The 21,098-nt window shown below is 40.1% G+C and overlaps 2 protein-coding genes across 2 annotated transcripts; one reads left to right on the forward strand and one right to left on the reverse strand.

Moving 5' to 3' along the window:
* Positions 1 to 11,650: 11,650 nt before the first annotated feature.
* Positions 11,651 to 13,155, forward strand: lbx1b (ladybird homeobox 1b). Its single transcript, XM_030778939.1, has 3 exons — positions 11,651 to 11,750; positions 12,046 to 12,393; positions 12,671 to 13,155. The coding sequence occupies exons 1-3, from the start codon at positions 11,651 to 11,653 to the stop codon at positions 13,153 to 13,155; spliced, it is 933 nt and encodes a 310-aa protein (XP_030634799.1).
* Positions 13,156 to 17,235: 4,080 nt separating this feature from the next.
* LOC115815969 (GTPase IMAP family member 8-like) lies at positions 17,236 to 20,506 on the reverse strand. Its single transcript, XM_030778940.1, is given in 4 exon segments — positions 17,236 to 17,247; positions 17,962 to 18,590; positions 19,851 to 19,891; positions 19,893 to 20,506. Coding segments are annotated over 4 exon segments (1,296 nt in total).
* Between the last annotated feature and the right edge of the window lie 592 nt (positions 20,507 to 21,098).

Here is a 21,098-nt window from a genome sequence, read left to right on the forward strand (position 1 = left end):
TGTGTGTGTGTGTGTGTGTGTGGACCCAGATAGTCGCAGTGTCATTAAAGAGGAATGAATCTTAAGTTCTGTCACAGACACACAGAAATGTGCATATACCTACACATTCACTTACACACACATATGCAGAAGCATCTGCCCCACCTACACACACACACACACAGAGACAGAGCGAAAGAGAGAGAGAGAGCAGCCATACACAAACTGTGAAAAAAATGAAGGGCTCACATTTTAAGGGGTCTTTCACTTTCACAGACAGACACACACACACACACACACACACACACACTGTAGACTGCTTTTGAGTCATTCATCATTTTAAAGGTAACCGCTCTTGACATTGCTCGTGTGTCCTTCAGCTTGTCAGTGACACAGTGAGTCCGTTGATGGAGCGCTGGGGACAGGTCACACTGACAGGGCTCCAGACCACACCGTATGGTCCACTCAGACTCTATACTCTCACACCATTACACCAAGAACCAATATCACACCCCACACACATGTCCTCAGAGGTTCCAATCTCTCCGACCATATTCGACGCATTCATACACACACACGCACACACGCACACACACACACACACACACACGCACAGCTACTGTGAAGAAGGGTCTCAAATGAGTTGTGCCAAATAGAATTAGATGTCTGTCACTGTTAGTGTTGTATTTTGCTGCTATGAACACTACTAATGGATGGTGGTATGGATGTCATAGCTTATCTTTCTTTGTGGAGGCATTTCAGTCAGTATGGGATTGCCTTCACATTACAGGAGCGGGTTTACGGGTTTTACGGGTTTACGGAGATACCTCGTGGAGTATGGTTAGAGGGGATGAAGAAATGAAGAGCTGAATGAAAGTGTGAAGGTCGTAGATAAAGATGTCACATGTTAATCTCCCTATCTCTTTCTCCCTCCCTCCGTATGTCTCTACCCCTCTCTCTCTCACTTTCTCTCTTCCCTTACTCTCTCTCTTCCCCCAAAGGTCTTTGTCAGTCCCTGACTGCAGTGTAAAGGACTGTTAGTCTTGCCTGTCTGTGTCTCTGAGGACTGTGTAATGAATGCAATCCACTGACCCAGAAAATAGAGTTTAGAGAGATGGGGGGGGAAAAGCAATCTTGCACACACACGCACACACACACACACACACACACACATGCGCGCACGCACACGCACACACACACACACGCACACGCACACGCACACACACACACACACACACACACACATACATGCACACACGCACACATGCACACACGCACACATGCACACACGCACACACGCACACACGCACACACGCACAGCTTTCTCCATATCCTTGTGGGGACTTCCATTTTACTGTAACTAAAGATTAATAACATAGTCCCAACCGTTAGAAAAACATCTTTTGGCACTTTTTGTTCTAAGAACAAAGATATGGGTTTTTTGTTGTTGTTTTTTTTTTAAGTGTCTCTTAATTGGAAAGCAGTAAAATCTCTATATCCTCATAAGCCCATATGATGCCACAAACACACACACACACACAAAGACACACACACACACACACGTGCACACACACACAAACGCCTCTAACAACTCTCAATCAGAAGAGAAAGGGGGGTCTTTGACAAGCAGTCTATTGTGGGTTAATTAAACACTTCAGGTTTTACACTTAGACCTGTCAGTGTGCCAACACAATGAGTCATCACTCACTCAAACACACACACACACACACACATAGCCCTGGGATAGGATAGCTTTTCAAGCGTTCAGTCATAATGGTTAGTGTCTAGGTTGTTTTCTAATCGAATGCAGTCACGGTTGAAATCCTCCTCCAAAGCTTGCAGTATTTCTTCTACCTTGCTGCAGCCATTTTGCATGATCGAACCACTGCACATTCAGGACGGTTCATGGAAGTTTCATCCCTTTATTCACTTACTTTAAACCGCAAACATGTATTGTTTAACACACACAGCATTCTGGAATGTTGATGCAGAATCTTGAGGCAGAATGAGTACAGTTCTAGAATGTCCTTCAATAAAACACGTTATATCAGTGAAGTATTTCAACATAAAACATTCCCACTGTAATTATGATATGTATTTAATACAAATTTGTGTAAAAGTCTCACAGTTTTACTTATAACTTTTATAACCTATTATCGGGTGGGTGGGTTGGGGGGGGGGGGCTTGCTCTTCAGAAGTTCAGGCTATTTCTCCTTATAGAGTCCACTATATGAGAAACTCTCCTCTCCTCTTTAGATCTTCAAACGAGGTGTCCTCCCTCTTTTCTGAGTTACTGTCTCTGCTCAGTCAGTGGCTCTTTTCAGTCTGACCACAGACTCTCTGTATCATCCATCAACTTCACTTTAAAGCTGCCCACCATCTCAAAACCTCCAATTAAAGGACAAGTGACAGTCAAACCAAAAGGGAGAAAAGGGGTAACTTTTTTTTTTTTTTTTTTGTGGTGGTGGTGGTGGTGGAAAGACAACACGTGGAAATCTACGTCACGGTTTTAATTGTACCTCATATTTACAATATTTAATCCTTTGCATTTTGACAAAGAGGTATCACCATGGTTTTTCTTTTTTTTTTTCTTGGTCTCTGAAACATGTGAAAAATGAGGGCGGTTTGTGCTCAGAGCCAGCGGATCCAGGATCACTTATATCCAGTTTCTGCGTAGAGGGTTGAGGGATCAGGATCATGTCTCTGTGCATGCGAACCCCTGATGAGGGCGCAGTAAAGACACCCTACGGGAAGCTAGACCCAATGAAGGACTCATATCTTTACCAAGCATCTACTGTATTCCTCATAGTGACACGCCTCCAGAATTTATTACTGAGTTATTGTTTATTTAACATTTCTTTTCCATCCTGAAATAACCAGGTAATTGAGACTTGATCATTAGTACTCAGTTTCGGTATTTACTGAGAGATCTGAGGGTATGACATGGAAATTAAAAAAAAAAAAAAAAAAAATGCACAATGCTCTCACAATGTTTTATATGCATTACAGGGCTCCTCTGAAGTAGTACACTGTTGTCTATTGACATTAAAAAGACTTTTTAAGGGAAAAAAGACATTACAAAACCGTAGCATTATACGTAACAGCTGTATTAAGCATTAATGCAAATTAATTTACCCGTAACTATAAAATGTTTTTCTTAGGCTAAATACCAGTCTAAAACCGGACTGTCTTTGGTCCTATTACCATATGCTCATTAAAAGCGTAATAGGCCGTTTAAGGGTAATAGAGTCAGATGTATCTTCTCCGCAGGCTTTGCCTGGGAAACATGACTTTTGATCTGACATTCTGCGTCAGTGAGGACGGGGTTTAATTACGTAGCGTAGATGCTCTTTTCGAAAAGTAAACAAGAGTAGTTGTGGCATATCTATCACTCAGCGGGCCAAATGAACATGATAATTGCGCCTGTTAGAATAGTAATATTTTTAACATGCACAAAACAGACCCAGACACACGGACAAGTCACATCACAAAGGAGCAGTCGATACATTTTCACAACGTTTTAACGACTGAAACTGGATAATTCGTTTTGGCGTAATGGCTGTATTAACTGTGATAATAATGTTGAAATCATCCCAGTGTGAATTTTGAAAATGCAATTGTGACACAGCATTAAATTGGAGCAGGAGTTCAGCTGCACGTTCGTGTCGGGAGAGACTGATGTTTGGAATGAAGCCTGCGTTATATGGGTCACAGCAGTATTGTTTTCATCTGTGCACCACCGGAATATATTTTAAAAAAATGAAGACTGCAAAATGCAACGCTTTATAGCCCAGGTTCATACATGTCAAATGTGAATAAGGTAAAAAGGTTTTCAAAACCTGAGACAGAGAATTATAGAGGGAGGACATTTTTTTTGTTATTATTTTGTATATTGTATTATGTTATATTATGTTATATATGTATTACATATAAATATTATATATATTTATTTAAAATTTGTTTTTATCAATTATTTACTTGATTTACTTGATATTAATATTATATTATCAATATCATATGATTTTTCTTAAATTCAATTATACTGATTCAGTAAAATCATTCAGCTTCCAGTTTTTTGTTGTTGTTGTTGTTTTGTTTTTTTTGTTTTGTTTCGTTTTTTTTTGCTATTCTTGTTCTTGTTGTTTTTACTTCTTCACAGAGATGAGCTCTGAGGATATTTTACTTTGTTGCAAGCACATTGACAAATGTTTTTTTCTTTTTTTAAGGGCGCTTTACACGCTCAGACTGCAGAAGTCAGATGTGTCTGTGGATGTAATTCCACAGTTATGTGATGGAGCTGTGTTCCTGTTTAGGCAGCGTCGGGATCTAATTGATTATGCGCGCCCTTGGGCCTCTGAGGCTTAAAAAATGGCTCTAATTTGCAAATCACACACGCATTAGGTGAAGAGCATGATGTTGTTCACCTCAGTTCATTAATTACAGAGAAAAAACAAAAAAAACATTTTTCTTCTCCTATTCCCTATTCTTGATGAGATTTCTTCAGGAGTAATTGAGCCTGTTAATTAGATGGTATTAAAGTCTAATTATTCCATAAGTCTGAGCTTTGAGTTGTCATTACGTTATTAATTTAACTTCTTTTTTTTTGTGTGCTTGCATGGCTTTCGTGTTGACGAAAAGATAAAAGGTTTTGAGCTTTTCCTTCAGCGTGTCCATTGCTCTTCTCACGTTAAACTCATCATTTGTCTTATTTACTGATCGTCCGCTGACACCAATGTTTGTTTGTTTATTTATTTATTTAGACACTCTTATGGGACTCTGTGTCCTGGATCCAAATAAACACATTTACAATATAATGCCCATTTCTCCTTATGGTCCACATCCTTCACTTGTTTATTTTCCATTTGTCCTATCGAGTGGGAGGAGGTGGTGTGGAAGTGTTGTTTACTCACATGAGCTTGGGGGGAGGGGTGCACTTTTGTGGTGTCGCTTTTTTCCTTAATAAAATGAAGATAACCAACGCTAGGTGAAAATCTCGTCAGTGTTTTTATTACTTAAAGTAGGAAATTAGCCCACAATACTTAAAAATTACAACAACAGGGAAATCAAGATCGTGCCCTTTTTGCGTTTATAATAGTTAAAAATGATTTATGAGCAGATTGAAAACGAATAATTTTGTGATGGGCGAAAATGTGGGGACTCTCTGTGTGAAATTATAATTAGAGCCTCATGATTAATTTACAAAGGCATAAACACTGGTTTTAAATCATCACCTATAATGTTGAATAATGATCTCTTTTGCTAACTGGAGTTTATAAGTACTTTATGGGCATTCTTTTGATAGAGAGTCTTGGAAAACGTTTCCAAGTGGATCTGCAAACTATATGTGGAATCTTGTTGTTCTGGTTGTTCGATAGATAACCTGACTGTAGAAAGCAGTAGGTCCATGAGAATGCTCAACTCTTCTCAGATATTAAAGGGTAAATGGTACCTCTTCTGTCAACAGAAAGCATGATTTTCCTTTTTTTTTTTTTATCAGCAGGGGTAATCTAATCCTAGGAAGCGACAGTAAAAAGAGCAGAGCAGAAATCTCAGTAAGGGCGTCCTTTTCCACTGAGGGTGTCACTTGCTTTTTGTTTGTAAATTTACACCCCTCCATGCAAATCATGTACGCATGTATACTCATACAATCTTGATTACATGTTTATAATACAGCAAACTATGAAACCCAACAATATTGAGGGTTATAAAATATATTATTCAGTAACATGTTTCCCAGAGAAAACAAAATAATTGGATGGAGAGTAAAAAATTAAGTTCAAATATTTTGTTTATTTTGGATTTCATTGATACGTTATAAGGTTGGGCTTGGCCAGACCCCCAGTCCTCTTGGATGTCTCTACGTCATGGCAAATCAAAAGGTCGTGATCTTCAACTTTGTGTCTGAGCTTTCTGTTAGTGTAGGAAACCTGGAGCACTGACCTTTGACCTTAGGTAAATCCCATCCTTGAATGAAGGGAATGATCATAAACTTGAGTGACAGAATTTCTGTGTTGTGTGTGTGTGTGTGTGTGTGTGTGTGTGTGTGTGTGTGTGTGTGTGTGTGTGTGTGTGTGAGAGAGAGAGAGAGAGAGCGCGCGTCTTGGTTTCTCTGTTGAGATCCAATCTGTCATTAAATGCTATAACTCATCTTCGCTTTTTAAGTAAAACCTTTCCCCCCTTTGTCTCCTTTCTTTCTGAGCATAGCCTTATCATTAAACCACATGTTGACGCCTTCCCAAATATTTGATGTATGGGACTATGTGGACGCGACTTTACATACACATTCTTGACGCTTCACCCCCGAGTGGTCAGAAGTTCACACAAGGTTGGCGGCATTTTCATCGCCTATGATGAACTCCTGCTTCTCACGCTCTCATACAAACACACAGACACACATAACGCATACACACATAGCGAGAACGCCAAACCCACGCACGCACACTGCTTATACGCTGCACCTGTTCGGACACACAAGAGCTAGATTAACTCTCTCTCTCTGCATTAATGCCACATAGCATGACTTGTTTTCCGTGCCTACCCTTTTGACGGGATGAATGTCAGAATGACATAAAAGTTTTGATGGCTCGCTAACACCGCTAATTCTGCCTAATGTGTGGGCTCGCTATTGATCTAGCATGGAGAGTTAGCATCTGCGCTATAAACCCTGACTCTTTTAACGCTAAGGGATCAGTGGATAAAGCGACAGGGGCCATTCAGACCACCAAAGATTTAGCTGAACGTCTGGCACTGCGATTTACACAACAGCTGATGTAACATATGCAGTGTTTGCAATTGATTGCTAGCATTAAGATCCTAATTTGCTGTTTTTGTCCTTATTGGAATGCTTGAGAATGACACATCATCATTTGCCATCATTGTAAAAGGGGGATCACGAGCTCAACATTCAAACAAATGACCTCATTTTCGACTATCGCAGAATGCGATGACCATTATAGATGTATGCTAACGAACGCCCTAGAACAGTTTAACCCTTTTTTTTTTTTTTTAACAATTTCGTTCGCTCCCACCGCTGTAGCAACCAACATATTTCGTGTGATGTAATCAAGGAAAGCCAAGTTTAACTGAATTTTAAATAACTGGGTTTATTTATTTTCTCTGTTTTGAGATAACTTCAGAGATTTTTTTAATCTTTGGGTGTTTTTTTTTCAACGGTGAATCCTACCTCGCCTAACAGCGCAACAACATGTCGTAGCAGTAAGACCGGGAATCGCTGCTCTGGCGGCGTTGATTTATCATCAGGAAGATGCGAATTTAAATGTGTTCTCAATGAAATAAGACACACTGTGATAATCTAATCGACATGGTGTCATCCGTTTTCTTAATGTGACCTGTCTTGCGTCTGCCACTTGGAGTTTCTTCGGACAAACAATTAGAGGACTGACCGTGATAAATCTGCCTTATCTTTATGATGAAGTAGCGTTTCAAGGCTTTAGCATTTTGGGGATATGAGAACAGCACGGTCATGCCTGTTAGGGAGCATTTGTAACCTGCTGTTGCCAAAGCTGGGTCTTGCCAGCTTGGGTTAAGATGTCAAGATTATGGGTTGGGATAGAATTACAGCAGACCCAAGGAAAGGTCAGGTCTCACTGTCATTCCAGTTGCCAGGAGTTGATTGCTCACACGAGAGGGCGGACGGCAAGGAGGTTTTGATCGTTCCTCAGTGTTTTGTGGCAGAAACGTTATTCTCTTATTGTTCTCTCTCTCTCTCTCTCTCTCTCTCTCTGCCTCTCCACCACACACACTCACACACACACGCACGCGCACACACACACACACACACACACACACACAGACATTAACTCTTCTGTTTCCCGCCTCAAGCTTACCCTAATTCTATTTCACTGCTAATTCAGCATATCATAAAAATTGATTTGGGATTTAATGATCACCCTAGGTCTACATTTCAGGTTGACGCCCAGCCTTGGGCTCTGCTGACACTGAAACTGAATCATTTGCATGCCTGCTCCCTCTCAGTCCCCCCCCCCCCCCCCCCACCCCCACCCCCACCCCCACCCCTGTTCCTCAGTGTAGGCCAGATGCTGACAGCAGCAGAAAATCCGGCATGCATTGCTGCTTACTTGCTTCCCAACTCATTGACCATTCTGCTAAGAGTGAAAGCACAAAAATAGCCCCTCACTGCCCCCCTTAAAACAGCTCAACTACAGCGTGGACGAGAGACAGACATCTGGAGTTTATTAAACCGTCTTTCGTTTGAGTGACTGAAAAACGTTTTGTTGTTGTTGTTGTTGTTGCTGACGCGCATCTCTGCTTCATTTACGTTTTCTATTTCTGTCTCCTCAGTGCACCCATTTCCGCCTTCTGCCATCATCACAGAGGCTGACGTATCAGCTGTCAGTCCTCAGCTGGCTCGACGTTCTTGGAAATGTGTTCAGCTCTGAATCTGAACAAAAACGGTTCATACGTGAACACGAGTGTGAATGGAACACGGTCGCAGAAAAAAAAATGGAAAAGAACATGATGGTGTGAGAAACATGAAATGCCTCTCGAAGAGGTGTTGTTGTTCTTTAATAATTTTTGCAAAGACACAAGCATTTTTCCAATTTAAATTTTTTTTTTAAATTTTATCTGCAGACACTTTAATCAATGCGAGCCTAAAAAAAAATGAGAGTATGAACAGAAAAATGGATCTGCTCCCCCCGGAGACAGCGTCTGCGTTCGGCTGAACAAATCTATTGTCAGCCCCCCCCCCCCCCGACCTCTGTGGTGTTGGCTGCTTTTTATTCATAAGCTCTCGGCCTGGAGAAAGACATCAAACCATGAACACAACGAGAGGTCGACGCTGCCTTTGGCACAGTGTTTAACCTCACATTGATGGAGCTAATTCACATTTCCTCAGTCCGGCCCACGGGAACGTGGGAGATGGAGGAATTGGGGGGGGTGGGGGTGGGGGGGGGGGGTGGGGGGGGGGGGTGGATTGGGGAAATCGGCTCAGGCAGAGCCCCCTACTTGACCTGCCTGTCTGAATCCCTCCACATGGGGTTGGAATAGACCGTCCAGCCATTTAAAGACGGATTACATCTCCCTGTGCTCATTTTCATCACAATCGGTGGCATATGTTGGTGTGTGTGTTTGGTTCTGTTGTAGTGGCAGATACCATATTCTTCCATGTGGAGTTCCCAGGTGCTGCTGATTCCCCAGGTCTGGAGAAAGCGAAGTGGAGAAATGTTCACTGCTGCTCTCATTGTGGGTGAACATCTAAGGGTTTTGATTTGTTTCAGAAACAGAGAGAGAGAGAGAGCGAGAGAGAGAGAGAGAGGGCACAAAAGAGACAAAAGAGAGTAAAGGAGGAATGAAGGCAGAGAGAGCTTGGATAAGAGTGTCTGTTTTATATTTCAATAGCTGAGATCAATAGCTGAGGGGAAAAAATCTATGGAAATTGCTATGAGGCAACTTAATAGCAAATTGTGTATGTTACAGCCTAAGGACTTACGGTATGGGTCTCGTTCTATAACAGCTCCTCTGAGCATTTTGGGGGAATTTGCGAGGCACTGATTACCTCACCCTGTACAACAACAGTAACCAAGACATCCGAACATGAATTTGTTGACTGTGTTCAGTCATTCTCGTTTTCATGATCACCATGGCTTGTTTGGTAGTTATGATCCAGTAGTTGGATGTCTAACACTGTCAGTCTGCCAATCTTTCGTCTCAGAGGAATAACTCGTCAAATCCTAAGCTACTTGCAGTCTTCTTTGCTACTAACGGTAGCCGTGACACAGTTATGAAATGCAGTCTAAGGAGAGCCAAAGTGTGTGACGTCGCTGAGTGTTCCTCCACGTGCAGCTTGCCTTCCAGCGCTTTGTGAGTTCGAAGCGCTGTTAATGTTGATGAAACAACGTAGAGAAGGCATCGTCCATTACCGTCCACAATACAAAAGTATCAAAAACTGTAGTGTAACACAGAATACGCTGGCTTCATAATGATCACCGTTTCTTTTTATCATTTTGGAATCGAGAAGACAGGTTTTATCTATTGGTTTTTAATTCGTAAGTCAAGCAATGGGCTCTAAGCAATAAGTGATTTGTAAGACACAGAAAAAATGACAAAGTTGTCAATGAAGGATGAGTAACTGAAAAAATAAACCTTAAACAAAAGTGTTTTATATGTTTACGACACTTGAATACGAAAAAACGGCAGCTCTGGGAAAATTCTTAATTGATATACCCTGAATTCTTGAAACATGGGACCCAGTTAAACAGTAGGGTGCAGGCCGCAGTAAGTCAGAAAAACGATAACAGCGATGTGAAATTGGGAAATGAGAAAATAACCCATCTAACGCACGCAGATCTCGATACAAAATTCGACAAAGCCAAATTAGATATGTGGCGTTTTGTCCAAGGCTTCTCCTTTATCTCGATACAATTTATAGGCTTTAACTTTCTAAAACATGTATCTGCTCTGGCATGCATTTTTAATATTACAATAAATTGTGGATCATTTCTGCCCGATTAATAACAACAACAAGAAGTATTATTATTATTATTGTTATTATTATTATTATTATTATTATTATTATTAATGTTGATATTATTATTAATAATTCATGAGTTAGTATAATAATAATAATAATAATAATAATAGTTGTTAGATCGTCATTGTCATGATTATTCAACCATTGTTGAATAACCATTGTATTTTCTCACATGAATCAAATTGTCTGAAATGGTCCAACGCATTTGTAATGAAGTGAGTGGGGTTTTGTTGTTGCTGTTGTTGTTGTTATTGTTGTTGTTGTTTCTAAACCAACAAAAAAAATGCAGATCATATTCTTATATGTAATGTCGCCTGATTGGGTTTCAGACCCTGTAGGTATTCAAAAAGTGCGACATGCTCTGATGAAAATGGTAGAAAAAAAAACCTTTTTAATTGCCTTTGCTGAAATTTCATTTTTTAAAGATTCAAAGCCTAACTTGAACCGGTTAAAAATTATGATGAGAGGTCAAAAATCTGTGTAATCGTCGTATTTCAAAAGAAAAAAAAAGCATTTTCCTCGGAACCATTGCATCTGCTTGCTCTCGTTATCTGTCAACCACAATACCAATACCCTACATTTCTGTAATCACTAGTAAGTTTTTCATTCCTTTCATCGTCTATTATCGGCTAAAAAACTGTCTTAAAAGGGACGAAAACACCGAAAACACTAATAATAATAATAATAATAATAATAATAATAATAATAATAATAATAATTCCTTTCGTCTAAGTAATATAGCACTTCATTCGTTTGAAGAACGTTTCAATTGAAGTGGCACAATAAATCTGCTAAGTCCAATTAAACAATAAAACACACTGAGAAATAATCGATTCCGCGGTCATTCTGTGCCAGTGTAGAGAACAAGTCAACATGATTAACAATTACGGGAAACGATGGTCTATTTCAGCACTTGTCTAAAACTGTATTCATAAAACAACGATTCAATCATAGACAAAGAGAAATGAAAAAATTATTGAAAAATTGTACAATAAATTATCTGTCAAATGATTTAATGCATAAAAATACGCACCGGATTAAAATTCTCAATCGGATTGACGCAGGGTTTGCCAAACTGTGTTCTCCACAACAACGAATACAACGAAGTAATAACGGATTACACAACATTATCATTTAACTGGGCTCCTCCCCCGCGTCATGCCCGCTAATTTAAGGTCCTCTCGTCTTCCAAAATCCAAGACTGGTGTGCAAAACGGCCAGAGCAAGAACGAACGCGCCCAAGACACTGTCGATAGGAGTAGTCGATTCGCTTATTACAGTCAACAATTAGCTTGTCGGTTAAGCGCAATTTCTGATTCTTACGATGCTGTCAATCCAGGAAAGTGTAATTATAGACCACTTGGACCGTTATAACTGAGTACAACTCGACCTGGGATGGTGGATATGGCAAGGAATTCTTTGCAATTTTTCTAGAAGCCTGCTGTATGACAGCATTTTGGGACGATAACTTGACGAATTTTTAAAACATCCCTGTGAAGTTGTTGTATAACTACTAGTTCTACTTGGGGGCACATTCCGTTCTCTGTTTTCAGAACTTGAAATTATAAACCAAATAATAATGTCCAAAAGAGTCGCCAAATGTGATGTGACGGAGAGCAGACAACACAGTCCTTTGGACCACCTTCCGCCGCCTGCGAGCTCCAACAAACCCCTCACTCCTTTCAGCATAGAGGACATTCTTAACAAACCGTCGGTTAAACGAAATCATAGAATTTACGGGACTGCGCACCTGACAGCTCCCTTGGAAAATCGTCGTCCAGTCAACGTCAGTTTAACCACCAGGGTACCATTCACTCAAGCCTCACCACTCTGCGCTCTGGAAGAACTGGCGAGCAAAACATTCAAAGGGCTTGAACTTAGCGTTCTTCAAGCAGCAGAGGGTTAGTGTTGATTAAATTCAAACTTTAATGGTCGATGTATAATACAATAATCGTGCGCAAAAGAGGAATATAACCGCAAAATAAATTTACACACGCATATATAGGGAAGGACTATATTATACATATATGATTTATACAGATATATTCGATTCTGATTCATATTTTTGCTAACTGTTCTAAATGTTTATGTGTGCCAACAAAACCACTTCTTTGATTATGAATGAGATGAATTATGCTAGCCAGCTAACATGTTTAAACATTTCTCTTGCCTTCTCAGGGAGGGACGGAATGACATTGTTTGGTCACAGGAGCAACCCCAAAAAACGCAGGAAATCTCGGACAGCGTTCACCAATCATCAGATCTATGAGCTGGAGAAGAGGTTTCTATATCAAAAATATTTGTCTCCCGCGGACCGTGACCAAATAGCCCAGCAACTGGGGTTAACGAATGCACAAGTCATCACTTGGTTTCAGAACCGTCGAGCCAAGCTGAAGCGGGATCTTGAAGAAATGAAAGCGGACGTAGAATCGGCCAAATCAGGCGGTTCTGTACCCCTAGACAAAATCGCCAAACTGGCTGACCTGGAGAGATGTGCTAACGGAACGGCGGCACACCCGGGGCTCGAGTCCCCTACGCAGAGTGGCCACGAGCACGAGATCGTGCACAAATTGCGGCTGTCCTCTTTGTCGCCATTTTCGGACCACACAACAAGTAAGGAGTGCTCAGAGGACGAAGACGTGGAAATAGACGTGGATGATTGATTGCTGACCATTCTCTTTGTCTGCATTTTCAGTAACGATACTATTGCCTTTATCACTATTATCGCGACTTTACAGAGAAAACATGAGAGACACCATATCACGTTGGGCTGTCCCTGCCACTAGTAATTTACGTCAACGTTCTTCCTAAGAGCAGATACCACTCTAAAATATGAAATATTTCAATGCACAGACACTCAAGGATAGACAAGCACGCATAGACATACAGCACACACACATACGTACACTTCGGATGTTACACTGGCTGTAACTTCTGCATGCTACAAACCATGTCATTGTGGTATATAAACTATTGTTTACCTCCGTGTTACCTCTTGTGTAGAATAGATTAAACAGTATCATGCATAGCAACCATTAAAAATGCACACCTGCGTTTACAGACATTTACACAAATACTGTCCATTATAATAACTGTCATGCATGATCTAAAAGGCATTTTGATGGATCAGGGATATAGACATTATATACAGAGGGTTTAACAATGAAAAAATATTTTTCTGTGAATTTTCAATTTGTCATTGTATTTATGTCAGAGAGACAGACTCGTCTTTTTGAATACAATCGAGGAATGTACATTTTGCTAATTTTTTTTTCCTCAAACTGCAAGTGCCTTTCTAAAATCAGGGCATTATTTGGAAACCATGCACAAAGTGTAATGTTTTTGCATTTGATAATAAAACGACCTTTCTCTTTACTTTGTCAGTCTCTATTACTGTCGTCCTCTTCCTCTAAAACTTTATCGTCAGCATAAGGCAATAGGCTGACAGTAAAATAATAACTAAAACAACAGCCATAATAATAATAATAATAATAATAATAATAATAATAATAATAATAATAATAATAATAGATTATTGTCATTAGTAAGTAGGTTGCAGTAAGTAGCAAGTGGCCTATGGATGGTGATGGAAGAGGGATTACAGCCTATCAGTTGTAGAGAGATAACTGAGAAGAAGTAGACATTTTAGAGGTGAGCTGGACTTCAGAACCTACACTTTTTTTGTATAAACCTTTTCAGTGGCCTATTTAGTCTTGTCATGGTGGTTAACGAACTAGAGCGTATTTGCCAGAAACCTCCAAGGTTTGCAGAAACTGTTTGCCAGCTGCTTTGTTTTTAAACAACCGTTTTTGCATGTTTACTGGCATTGTTTCCATTTTTTACAGCAACCGTTAGCATTGCCCAGTGCCGCTTTTTCTTTGAGAGCCTTAAATGCGTGTCGAGGGGTTATTGACCCCGCAACGTGTGCATCCCCATTCGAGATTAAATTTATGTGAGAATCCCCAATCTGCGCTATAGAGGGGGAAAAAAGGGGAAAGAACGCCACTAAAACACAAAGTTTTGGTTCAGTTTCTCTAAGGCTATATAGCCCTTTTTGTTCGTAGAGGAGGCCGTAATTTTTAGCGGAAAGCATGAAAGTTGAGGACAAATGAGCCGTCTTCCCCGATGTGACAGGCGACAATAGGGCATGGCGAACCTCCTGCGGCTCCTCATACTGAGACAAGTGTGTCCCACCGCACAAAAAAGGACACAAACGTTTGGAGGCCATATGGTTTTTGAATTTTCCTCACAATTTCAGACAATTTGATGGATTGAGTTAACCCCTCTTTTAAACTGTTTAACTCCGCGCGAACAAAAGACCGCAATGCATACATAGACTTTCTCTTCAACGAGGGCATCTGTGCCCGTGAATGTCCGCTCTTTTCTCCTCGCCTCTTTAGCCTGGCATTTTGAACAAGTCAATGAATTACAATGAAACTCGCTCTTTTTGTTGGCCGGTTGCCTTTCTTTCCTTTTTAGGGTTCAAATGATATGTTTGACTTTTGTGCTAAGACTTTTTCACTTGAAGAATAGCTCCTCATTTTGGGGAAAATGTTTTTCATGTTAAGTAGGGGAGTCGTAAAGTGTTCAGACAGTGACATTCATGTCAGAATTGGAGAAAGGGAGTCTTTTGTTTGTTTAGCTTTTTTCACCCCAGTTTTTCTTCACTTCTTTTACTCCCGTTGTCTTTGAAGAGGTTAATGATGCTAAAATACGAAGATGTGAGAGAGAGAGTATCTGAGAGAGGCCAGAAAAGAAGGTTTTTGAAAACACCGCACGCACCATCCTTTCATCCAGTGTCACTTTAAAGGAAAATAGATGCTAAGCAGGCCGCGTTGGTTACTTTTTTCAATGCTTGTTCGGTTCCATTTATCAGAGCATCATTAGAGACACAGTCATCAACAGCCAAATTATTATTATTATAATAATAATTATTATTATTATTATTGTTGTTGTTGTTTTTGTTGTTGTTGTTGTTGGTTTTGTTGTTGTTGTTTTTATTATTATCAACGACAATATTGATAATAATAATAATAATAATAATAATAATAATAATAATGAGCATAGTACAACCCGTGTAAATTTGCTTTTTGCTTTTCGGAAATTTTTTTTCTCGTAGATTGCACATGGAGCAAGTCAACCGAAAGTGTCGCTCTAGAAATTATGGGTCCTCAGCAAACCAGTCAAAAAAACCCCACAAAACGATGTGTTATGGAAAATATTTTATTTCTGTGTACGTACATTATATATCAGAATGTTTTTAAATTTGGAGTTACAGCAATGGAGTGCATCTTTCTGTGTCCGCGCTTTATGTTCCAATGCCTGCACCCAACCAAAGGGGATACACCAAAAATTCAGCGTCAACTGGGATAGTAAGAATCTATTGACTGTCTAAGGTACTGTTGTACTAGTTTACAGTGGTTTTGATTATAATGCAACCACCTTTTGACAGACAGCAGATTGAAGGTCAGTGTTGTTCACACCCTGTTTCATACAAAACCTTTTATGGAATTAATATTTACAGACATTGAATTGTATGCTGAGAAAGGACAGCTTTCTTGTCTAGCGTCACTCGTTCAGTTTCAAAAACCGAGTCGTGTCAACACAGACGTATCTGTTTGTGTTGCAATGATCTGTTTTTGTATTTCAGGAGTCAGAAATGCATCCTTGAGGATGAGTACGTAGTTGGCGCGAGCCTTGCTTCAGCTGTATTCGGTTAAGTGCGTGCAGAGTTTCGTAAAACCTGTAGTATTTTAGCACCTGCAGTATTTTACTCACGTATTTCAATCAGTTCGTCTGCAGTCATAACCTACACGGATTGTGCAGCTAAACATTAAATAGTTAATCCGTTCCTCTGTTGTGAAGCTCGCGGTTTACCTGCTGAACCTTTTCCTCAAGGGAATGTCAGTTAAAGATGAGAGCAATTGCGGAGGCCTATTCAGTCGTTCGGAAAATTGAACTTTGATGCACGAGACCCAGCGGAAAAAACTGGCCGCCGTTTTCTTTTGACTTTATCTTCTAAGCAAACAATCATTTCTGTTGTGCCTCACTTTCATTAGAACTTTGAAAACGATTTAAGAAAAAAAGAGGGAAAATACATTTGCACACGAAACAAGGCACGTGGTGACTTTTGCGGACATTGGAAACAGCGGTAACATCAGACTTGACAAGGCGCAAATTTACCTCAGAACAGCTCAGCTACACTTAGGCCTACAGAGCGATTTTTTCATGCGGAGATTTTTTCTTCTCTGGGGTAGGCTACTCTACAGTGGTATTAATTAATAATATGACTTTACAATCATGGTCAGCTTTAAAATCAGAGGAAACAGTAAAGAGAGTTCCGCGTTCAGCTTCTTAATCCGTTGAGCGGAGTATAGGGACAGACTTTAAACATTTTTAATAAGCTAATAAGTTCCGGTACCTTCTTCATTCCCTGCACATTATAAAGAAAACAAGGCTGCACAAACACGAATGGTCTAGCCTATCCCAGAACTACTCACAGGTTTTCAATTAACCCCTAGGCATAACGAATTTGACTCTGACTTCACATAGGCTATCCGTCTGAAAACAAAACAAAACAAACGAAACAAAACTGCGATACTAAACTAAAGTGTCACACACACACACACACACACACACACACAAAATCAAAGCAGCTGTTGAACCGCAGCAGCGTTCCTCGTATCAGTAGTCAATGAATAATAAGCGAGTCATTCAGAGTAACAGAATAACTGCATGCGGTATTATAACAGAACCTGAGATACAGATAGCACCAGAGGGTTTGAGGGATTATCATGTCATTCAGTGTGCGAGGACTCGCCAGAATTAAAAAAAACTCTGAGAATCTTGAAAGGTCTAATGCTGTAAGTGTGTAGGCTTGGTCCAAATAATCTGTTTTAACAAAATTAACACCTCACAAATGCAATGCATTGCAAATTAGTACAGAATTCACAGATTTATAGAATATTTGGGATCTCTTGAGCCTCAAAGAAAAGTTCGGATGGCGGTTGAAAACAAAGTAAATGTATCACTTTGCTGCCATCTCCTGGCTGAATTCAAGATTTTTATTTCATGGTGTGTGTAAGAGCGCCTCCCTGTGAAATGTGAATCACCGTCACTTTGGAGTACGAGTGGTTCTTTCATTATACTGAATGGAAACCAGAGCTATTCAGAGCATCATGACCAGACACACCATTGGTGGATTCATCTTACATAACTTAAACAAAATCATTTTCAAATCATTTATGCAAAATACATTTTCAAATCACAAGAAGCATCTTCTAAGGCCCATAACATTACTGTCAGAAATCATCAGGTCAACTTGTGACTTTTGGGAGCGTTGAGTTGGTGGACATTTACAAAATATTACATGAACTGTCATTTTGCTGATTTTCTGTGCCCTGTCTGTTCCTTTCTTCCCGTAACAATCGTTCTATCTGTTCTCTGAGCTCTTTTGTTTGCTTCTCTACCTCTTCTCTGACCTCTTTCTTTCGTTCCATCCTCTCTTTGATTGTTCTCTGAGTCTCCTTGTACATCTCATCGCTGTAGTGCTGCCCTCCGTTTTTCTCCAGCACGGCTTCGATTTTTCTCAGCAGCTCTGCGACTTGAGTGCGTTCCTCTCGCTCTTCAGTGTTGAAGATGTGATAACCGCCTCCACAGCTGGACACGAACCTCTGAAGGGTATGGTCAGACCTCAGAGACATCTCCACCAATCCCGCAGTCGACAGCCCTGCGTGCGTCAAAATCACTGTGATGAACTTTAAGATTTCTTCTCCAAATTTATTCATTAGATAACGGATAAAGCGTCGTGTCACAAACTTCATCTGTGTGTAGCTGATCACCAGCAGAAAGACATGGGGTCCAGGAGAAGCCATGGAGATGCTCCTCTCTATATAAGTACTCTGAGCGGAAAATAAGTATGAGAGTATATCTGGCGTGTCAATCACAGTGATTGTTTTCCCAAACACTCTGCCATCTTGTCTCTTGCACTGGTCAAGCACTAAATCTTCATCAAATGCCTCTCTGCCCAGGATAATGTTCCCTGCTGCACTCTTCCCTGATATAGAGTTCCCAAACAACACAATCCTCACGTCAGATACTGAAACACACACACACACACAAAAACGGATTGTTAACAATTTTCATTCTCATAAATGTGCAAGTATCTGTGGGTATATAGAGAAAAGTCAGACATACATTTTTAAATGAATATGGAATCAATTATTTTGTATTGTTCATAGGTTTCAAGGAGAGCCTCCGTAGAAACTGGTTGATAAAAAACTTTATTTTCTGTTTAAGTTGTGATAGAATGTAAGATTCAGTATAATAACTGTAGGAGCCTAAATGCAGTTTACTGATAAAATATAAAATGTAAATATTTACAGTATTTACAGGTTGGATTATTTACTGTTCATATTTACAGTAATGCAGTAAGTTAATTGTTTGATTAGTTGCACTTAGAAGGTGTGTGAATGATTTAAAATGCACAAGAGTTCATTTATATTACATTTGGAATATTTGCGAATTGGTGACCATAATTGTTGCCTCTAGTAACTACATGTACGTTTCATTGCCTCGTTACTCTTGTGAGATAGGGGTCAGACAAGAGGAGAGTGGAGCCATACAGTTTTTTGACGTCTCTGTCTCTCATTAATTATTCTCGTTTGAATTAAGTCCAGTGATTTGGTAAGTCTGGAATGGACAATCGTTCCGTACCAAATATTTTCGTGTCGAACTAAACAGTTCAACTTTACTGACTGGTCCTATCCATATTTTTCTGGATGTGGATTTGGACGAAAGGGAAACGTTAGAGTGTCAAGCTAAGGCTTCATTCATTGGAAACCTACAATAACGTTTAAATAAAATGTCATCCAAAGTGTCAGTAGCTTCAGTTTAAAGAGATGATCTCAACACTTAATAGTTACAATACCTGGTTCAGATGTCTGTCCACAAGATGCTGATCTCTCTTCCATCCATTGCCTTTTCTGCTCCTCTCTCCTCCTCTCCTCCTGTCTTCTCAGAGCCTCTCTCTGCACAGAAATGTTATCTTTCTTCATGCTTCCCACTGTAGCAGGTCTGTTCTGTTTTTCATTTTTTTCACTCTTCTCTCTCTCCTTTTCTAGACTCCTCCTATTTTCTCTTTCTCTATTACAGCATTCTTCCTCCAATCTCTTCCTTTCCTCTGCCTCTCTGTTCTTTCTCTGGTCCTCCATTTTCTTTTTCAATTCCTGTTCCCTTTCTTCTCTCCTCAGCCTTTCCATCTCCTCATGTCTTAATTTCTCCTCCAGCTCTTTAAGTTTTCTTTGCCTATCTTCTTCTTCTTGTCTTCTTTTCTCCTCTTCTCTGAGCTCCCTCTCTCTTTCCTCCTCTCTGATCTTTCTCTGAGTCTCCTGATACATAACTGTAATGTTGTCCTCCATTCATCTCCACCATCTCTTCTATCTTCTCTAGTAGTTTTGTGATTTGAGAATGATTGATGTCTCCTTTGCTGTTTATGGCGTGCCATCCTCCTCCACAGCAACCAATTAGTTCTTGAGTTTCTTCAGTCTCTAAAAAGTCCGCCAGTGTGCTTTTTGTCATTTTTTCTCTGCCTGTGAATAACACCATAATGTGTTTTAAAGCTTCCAAGCCAAAGTTCTCCTGGATCCATTTCACTATGTTCTTCTCCTGGTTGCTGATCCTCCCCAGTCTGACCACCAGCAGGAACACGTGGGGTCCAGGAGCAGTCAGCACCATGCTTTTCTCCATCTCTCTTTTCATCTGTTCATCGGTCAGTGCTGTTCCAAAGAACCCTGGGGTATCAACCACTGATATATGTCTGTCCTGCACTGTTCCTTTCTTTATCTCACTCTGTGTAGTCACAGACTCCTTAAAGACCTCCTGTCCTAAAATGGTACATCCTGCTGCACTTTTTCCTACTCTGGTGACCCCCAGTAGCACTATCCTCCATTCGTGTGAAGAACTGGAATGACCTGTAACAAAGCATAAGAACCAAAAGATGGGATTAGTGATCATGGGGTCAAAGGTAGAGAAAGAGTTTCTACTGACCAACTGAAATTAGGGAATAGGGTTTAAAGAACAAAGCATTTCTCATTTGGTTTCTGTTACAGTTTGTTTCTTGCAATAAATCAACAGGTTTTAATCTGAAACTGGATCAGTTACATTTTCTTTGTTCTTCTCATAAATGACGTCATGTTATGTTATGTAACAGGCTCATGGCAGTGGAGAACTGTTTTGTTGTGTAATGAAATGCTGTAGTCGTGTCAAAACCTTTTTTTGGTTTGAACGGAGTGACACTGAACATTTTTACATTTACCACTAAACGCAGATATGGATGTTACATTTGTCTACATTCACAACTGACGCATGCATGACAATATGCTCACAAACTTTAGTTTCTCATCCTGTCAGTAGCTGACAAAGGAATCAAGCACCACTAAGTAAACACAGAACAAGAGATAGAAGGTGAAATTTTCCATTACCTTTCACCCCTATAAAGAACCTGCTTCCCACAGGATTTTTGTTTTTGTTTAAGCGTGGTTTGCATGGAGACTCTGTGTATCTTTCAAACAAAGAGTTATACTTGTCATTACACGATGGCTTCTCA

The sequence above is a fragment of the Chanos chanos genome, chromosome 7 (assembly GCF_902362185.1).
Source record: "Chanos chanos chromosome 7, fChaCha1.1, whole genome shotgun sequence".
In the NCBI taxonomy this organism is placed as follows: domain Eukaryota; kingdom Metazoa; phylum Chordata; class Actinopteri; order Gonorynchiformes; family Chanidae; genus Chanos; species Chanos chanos.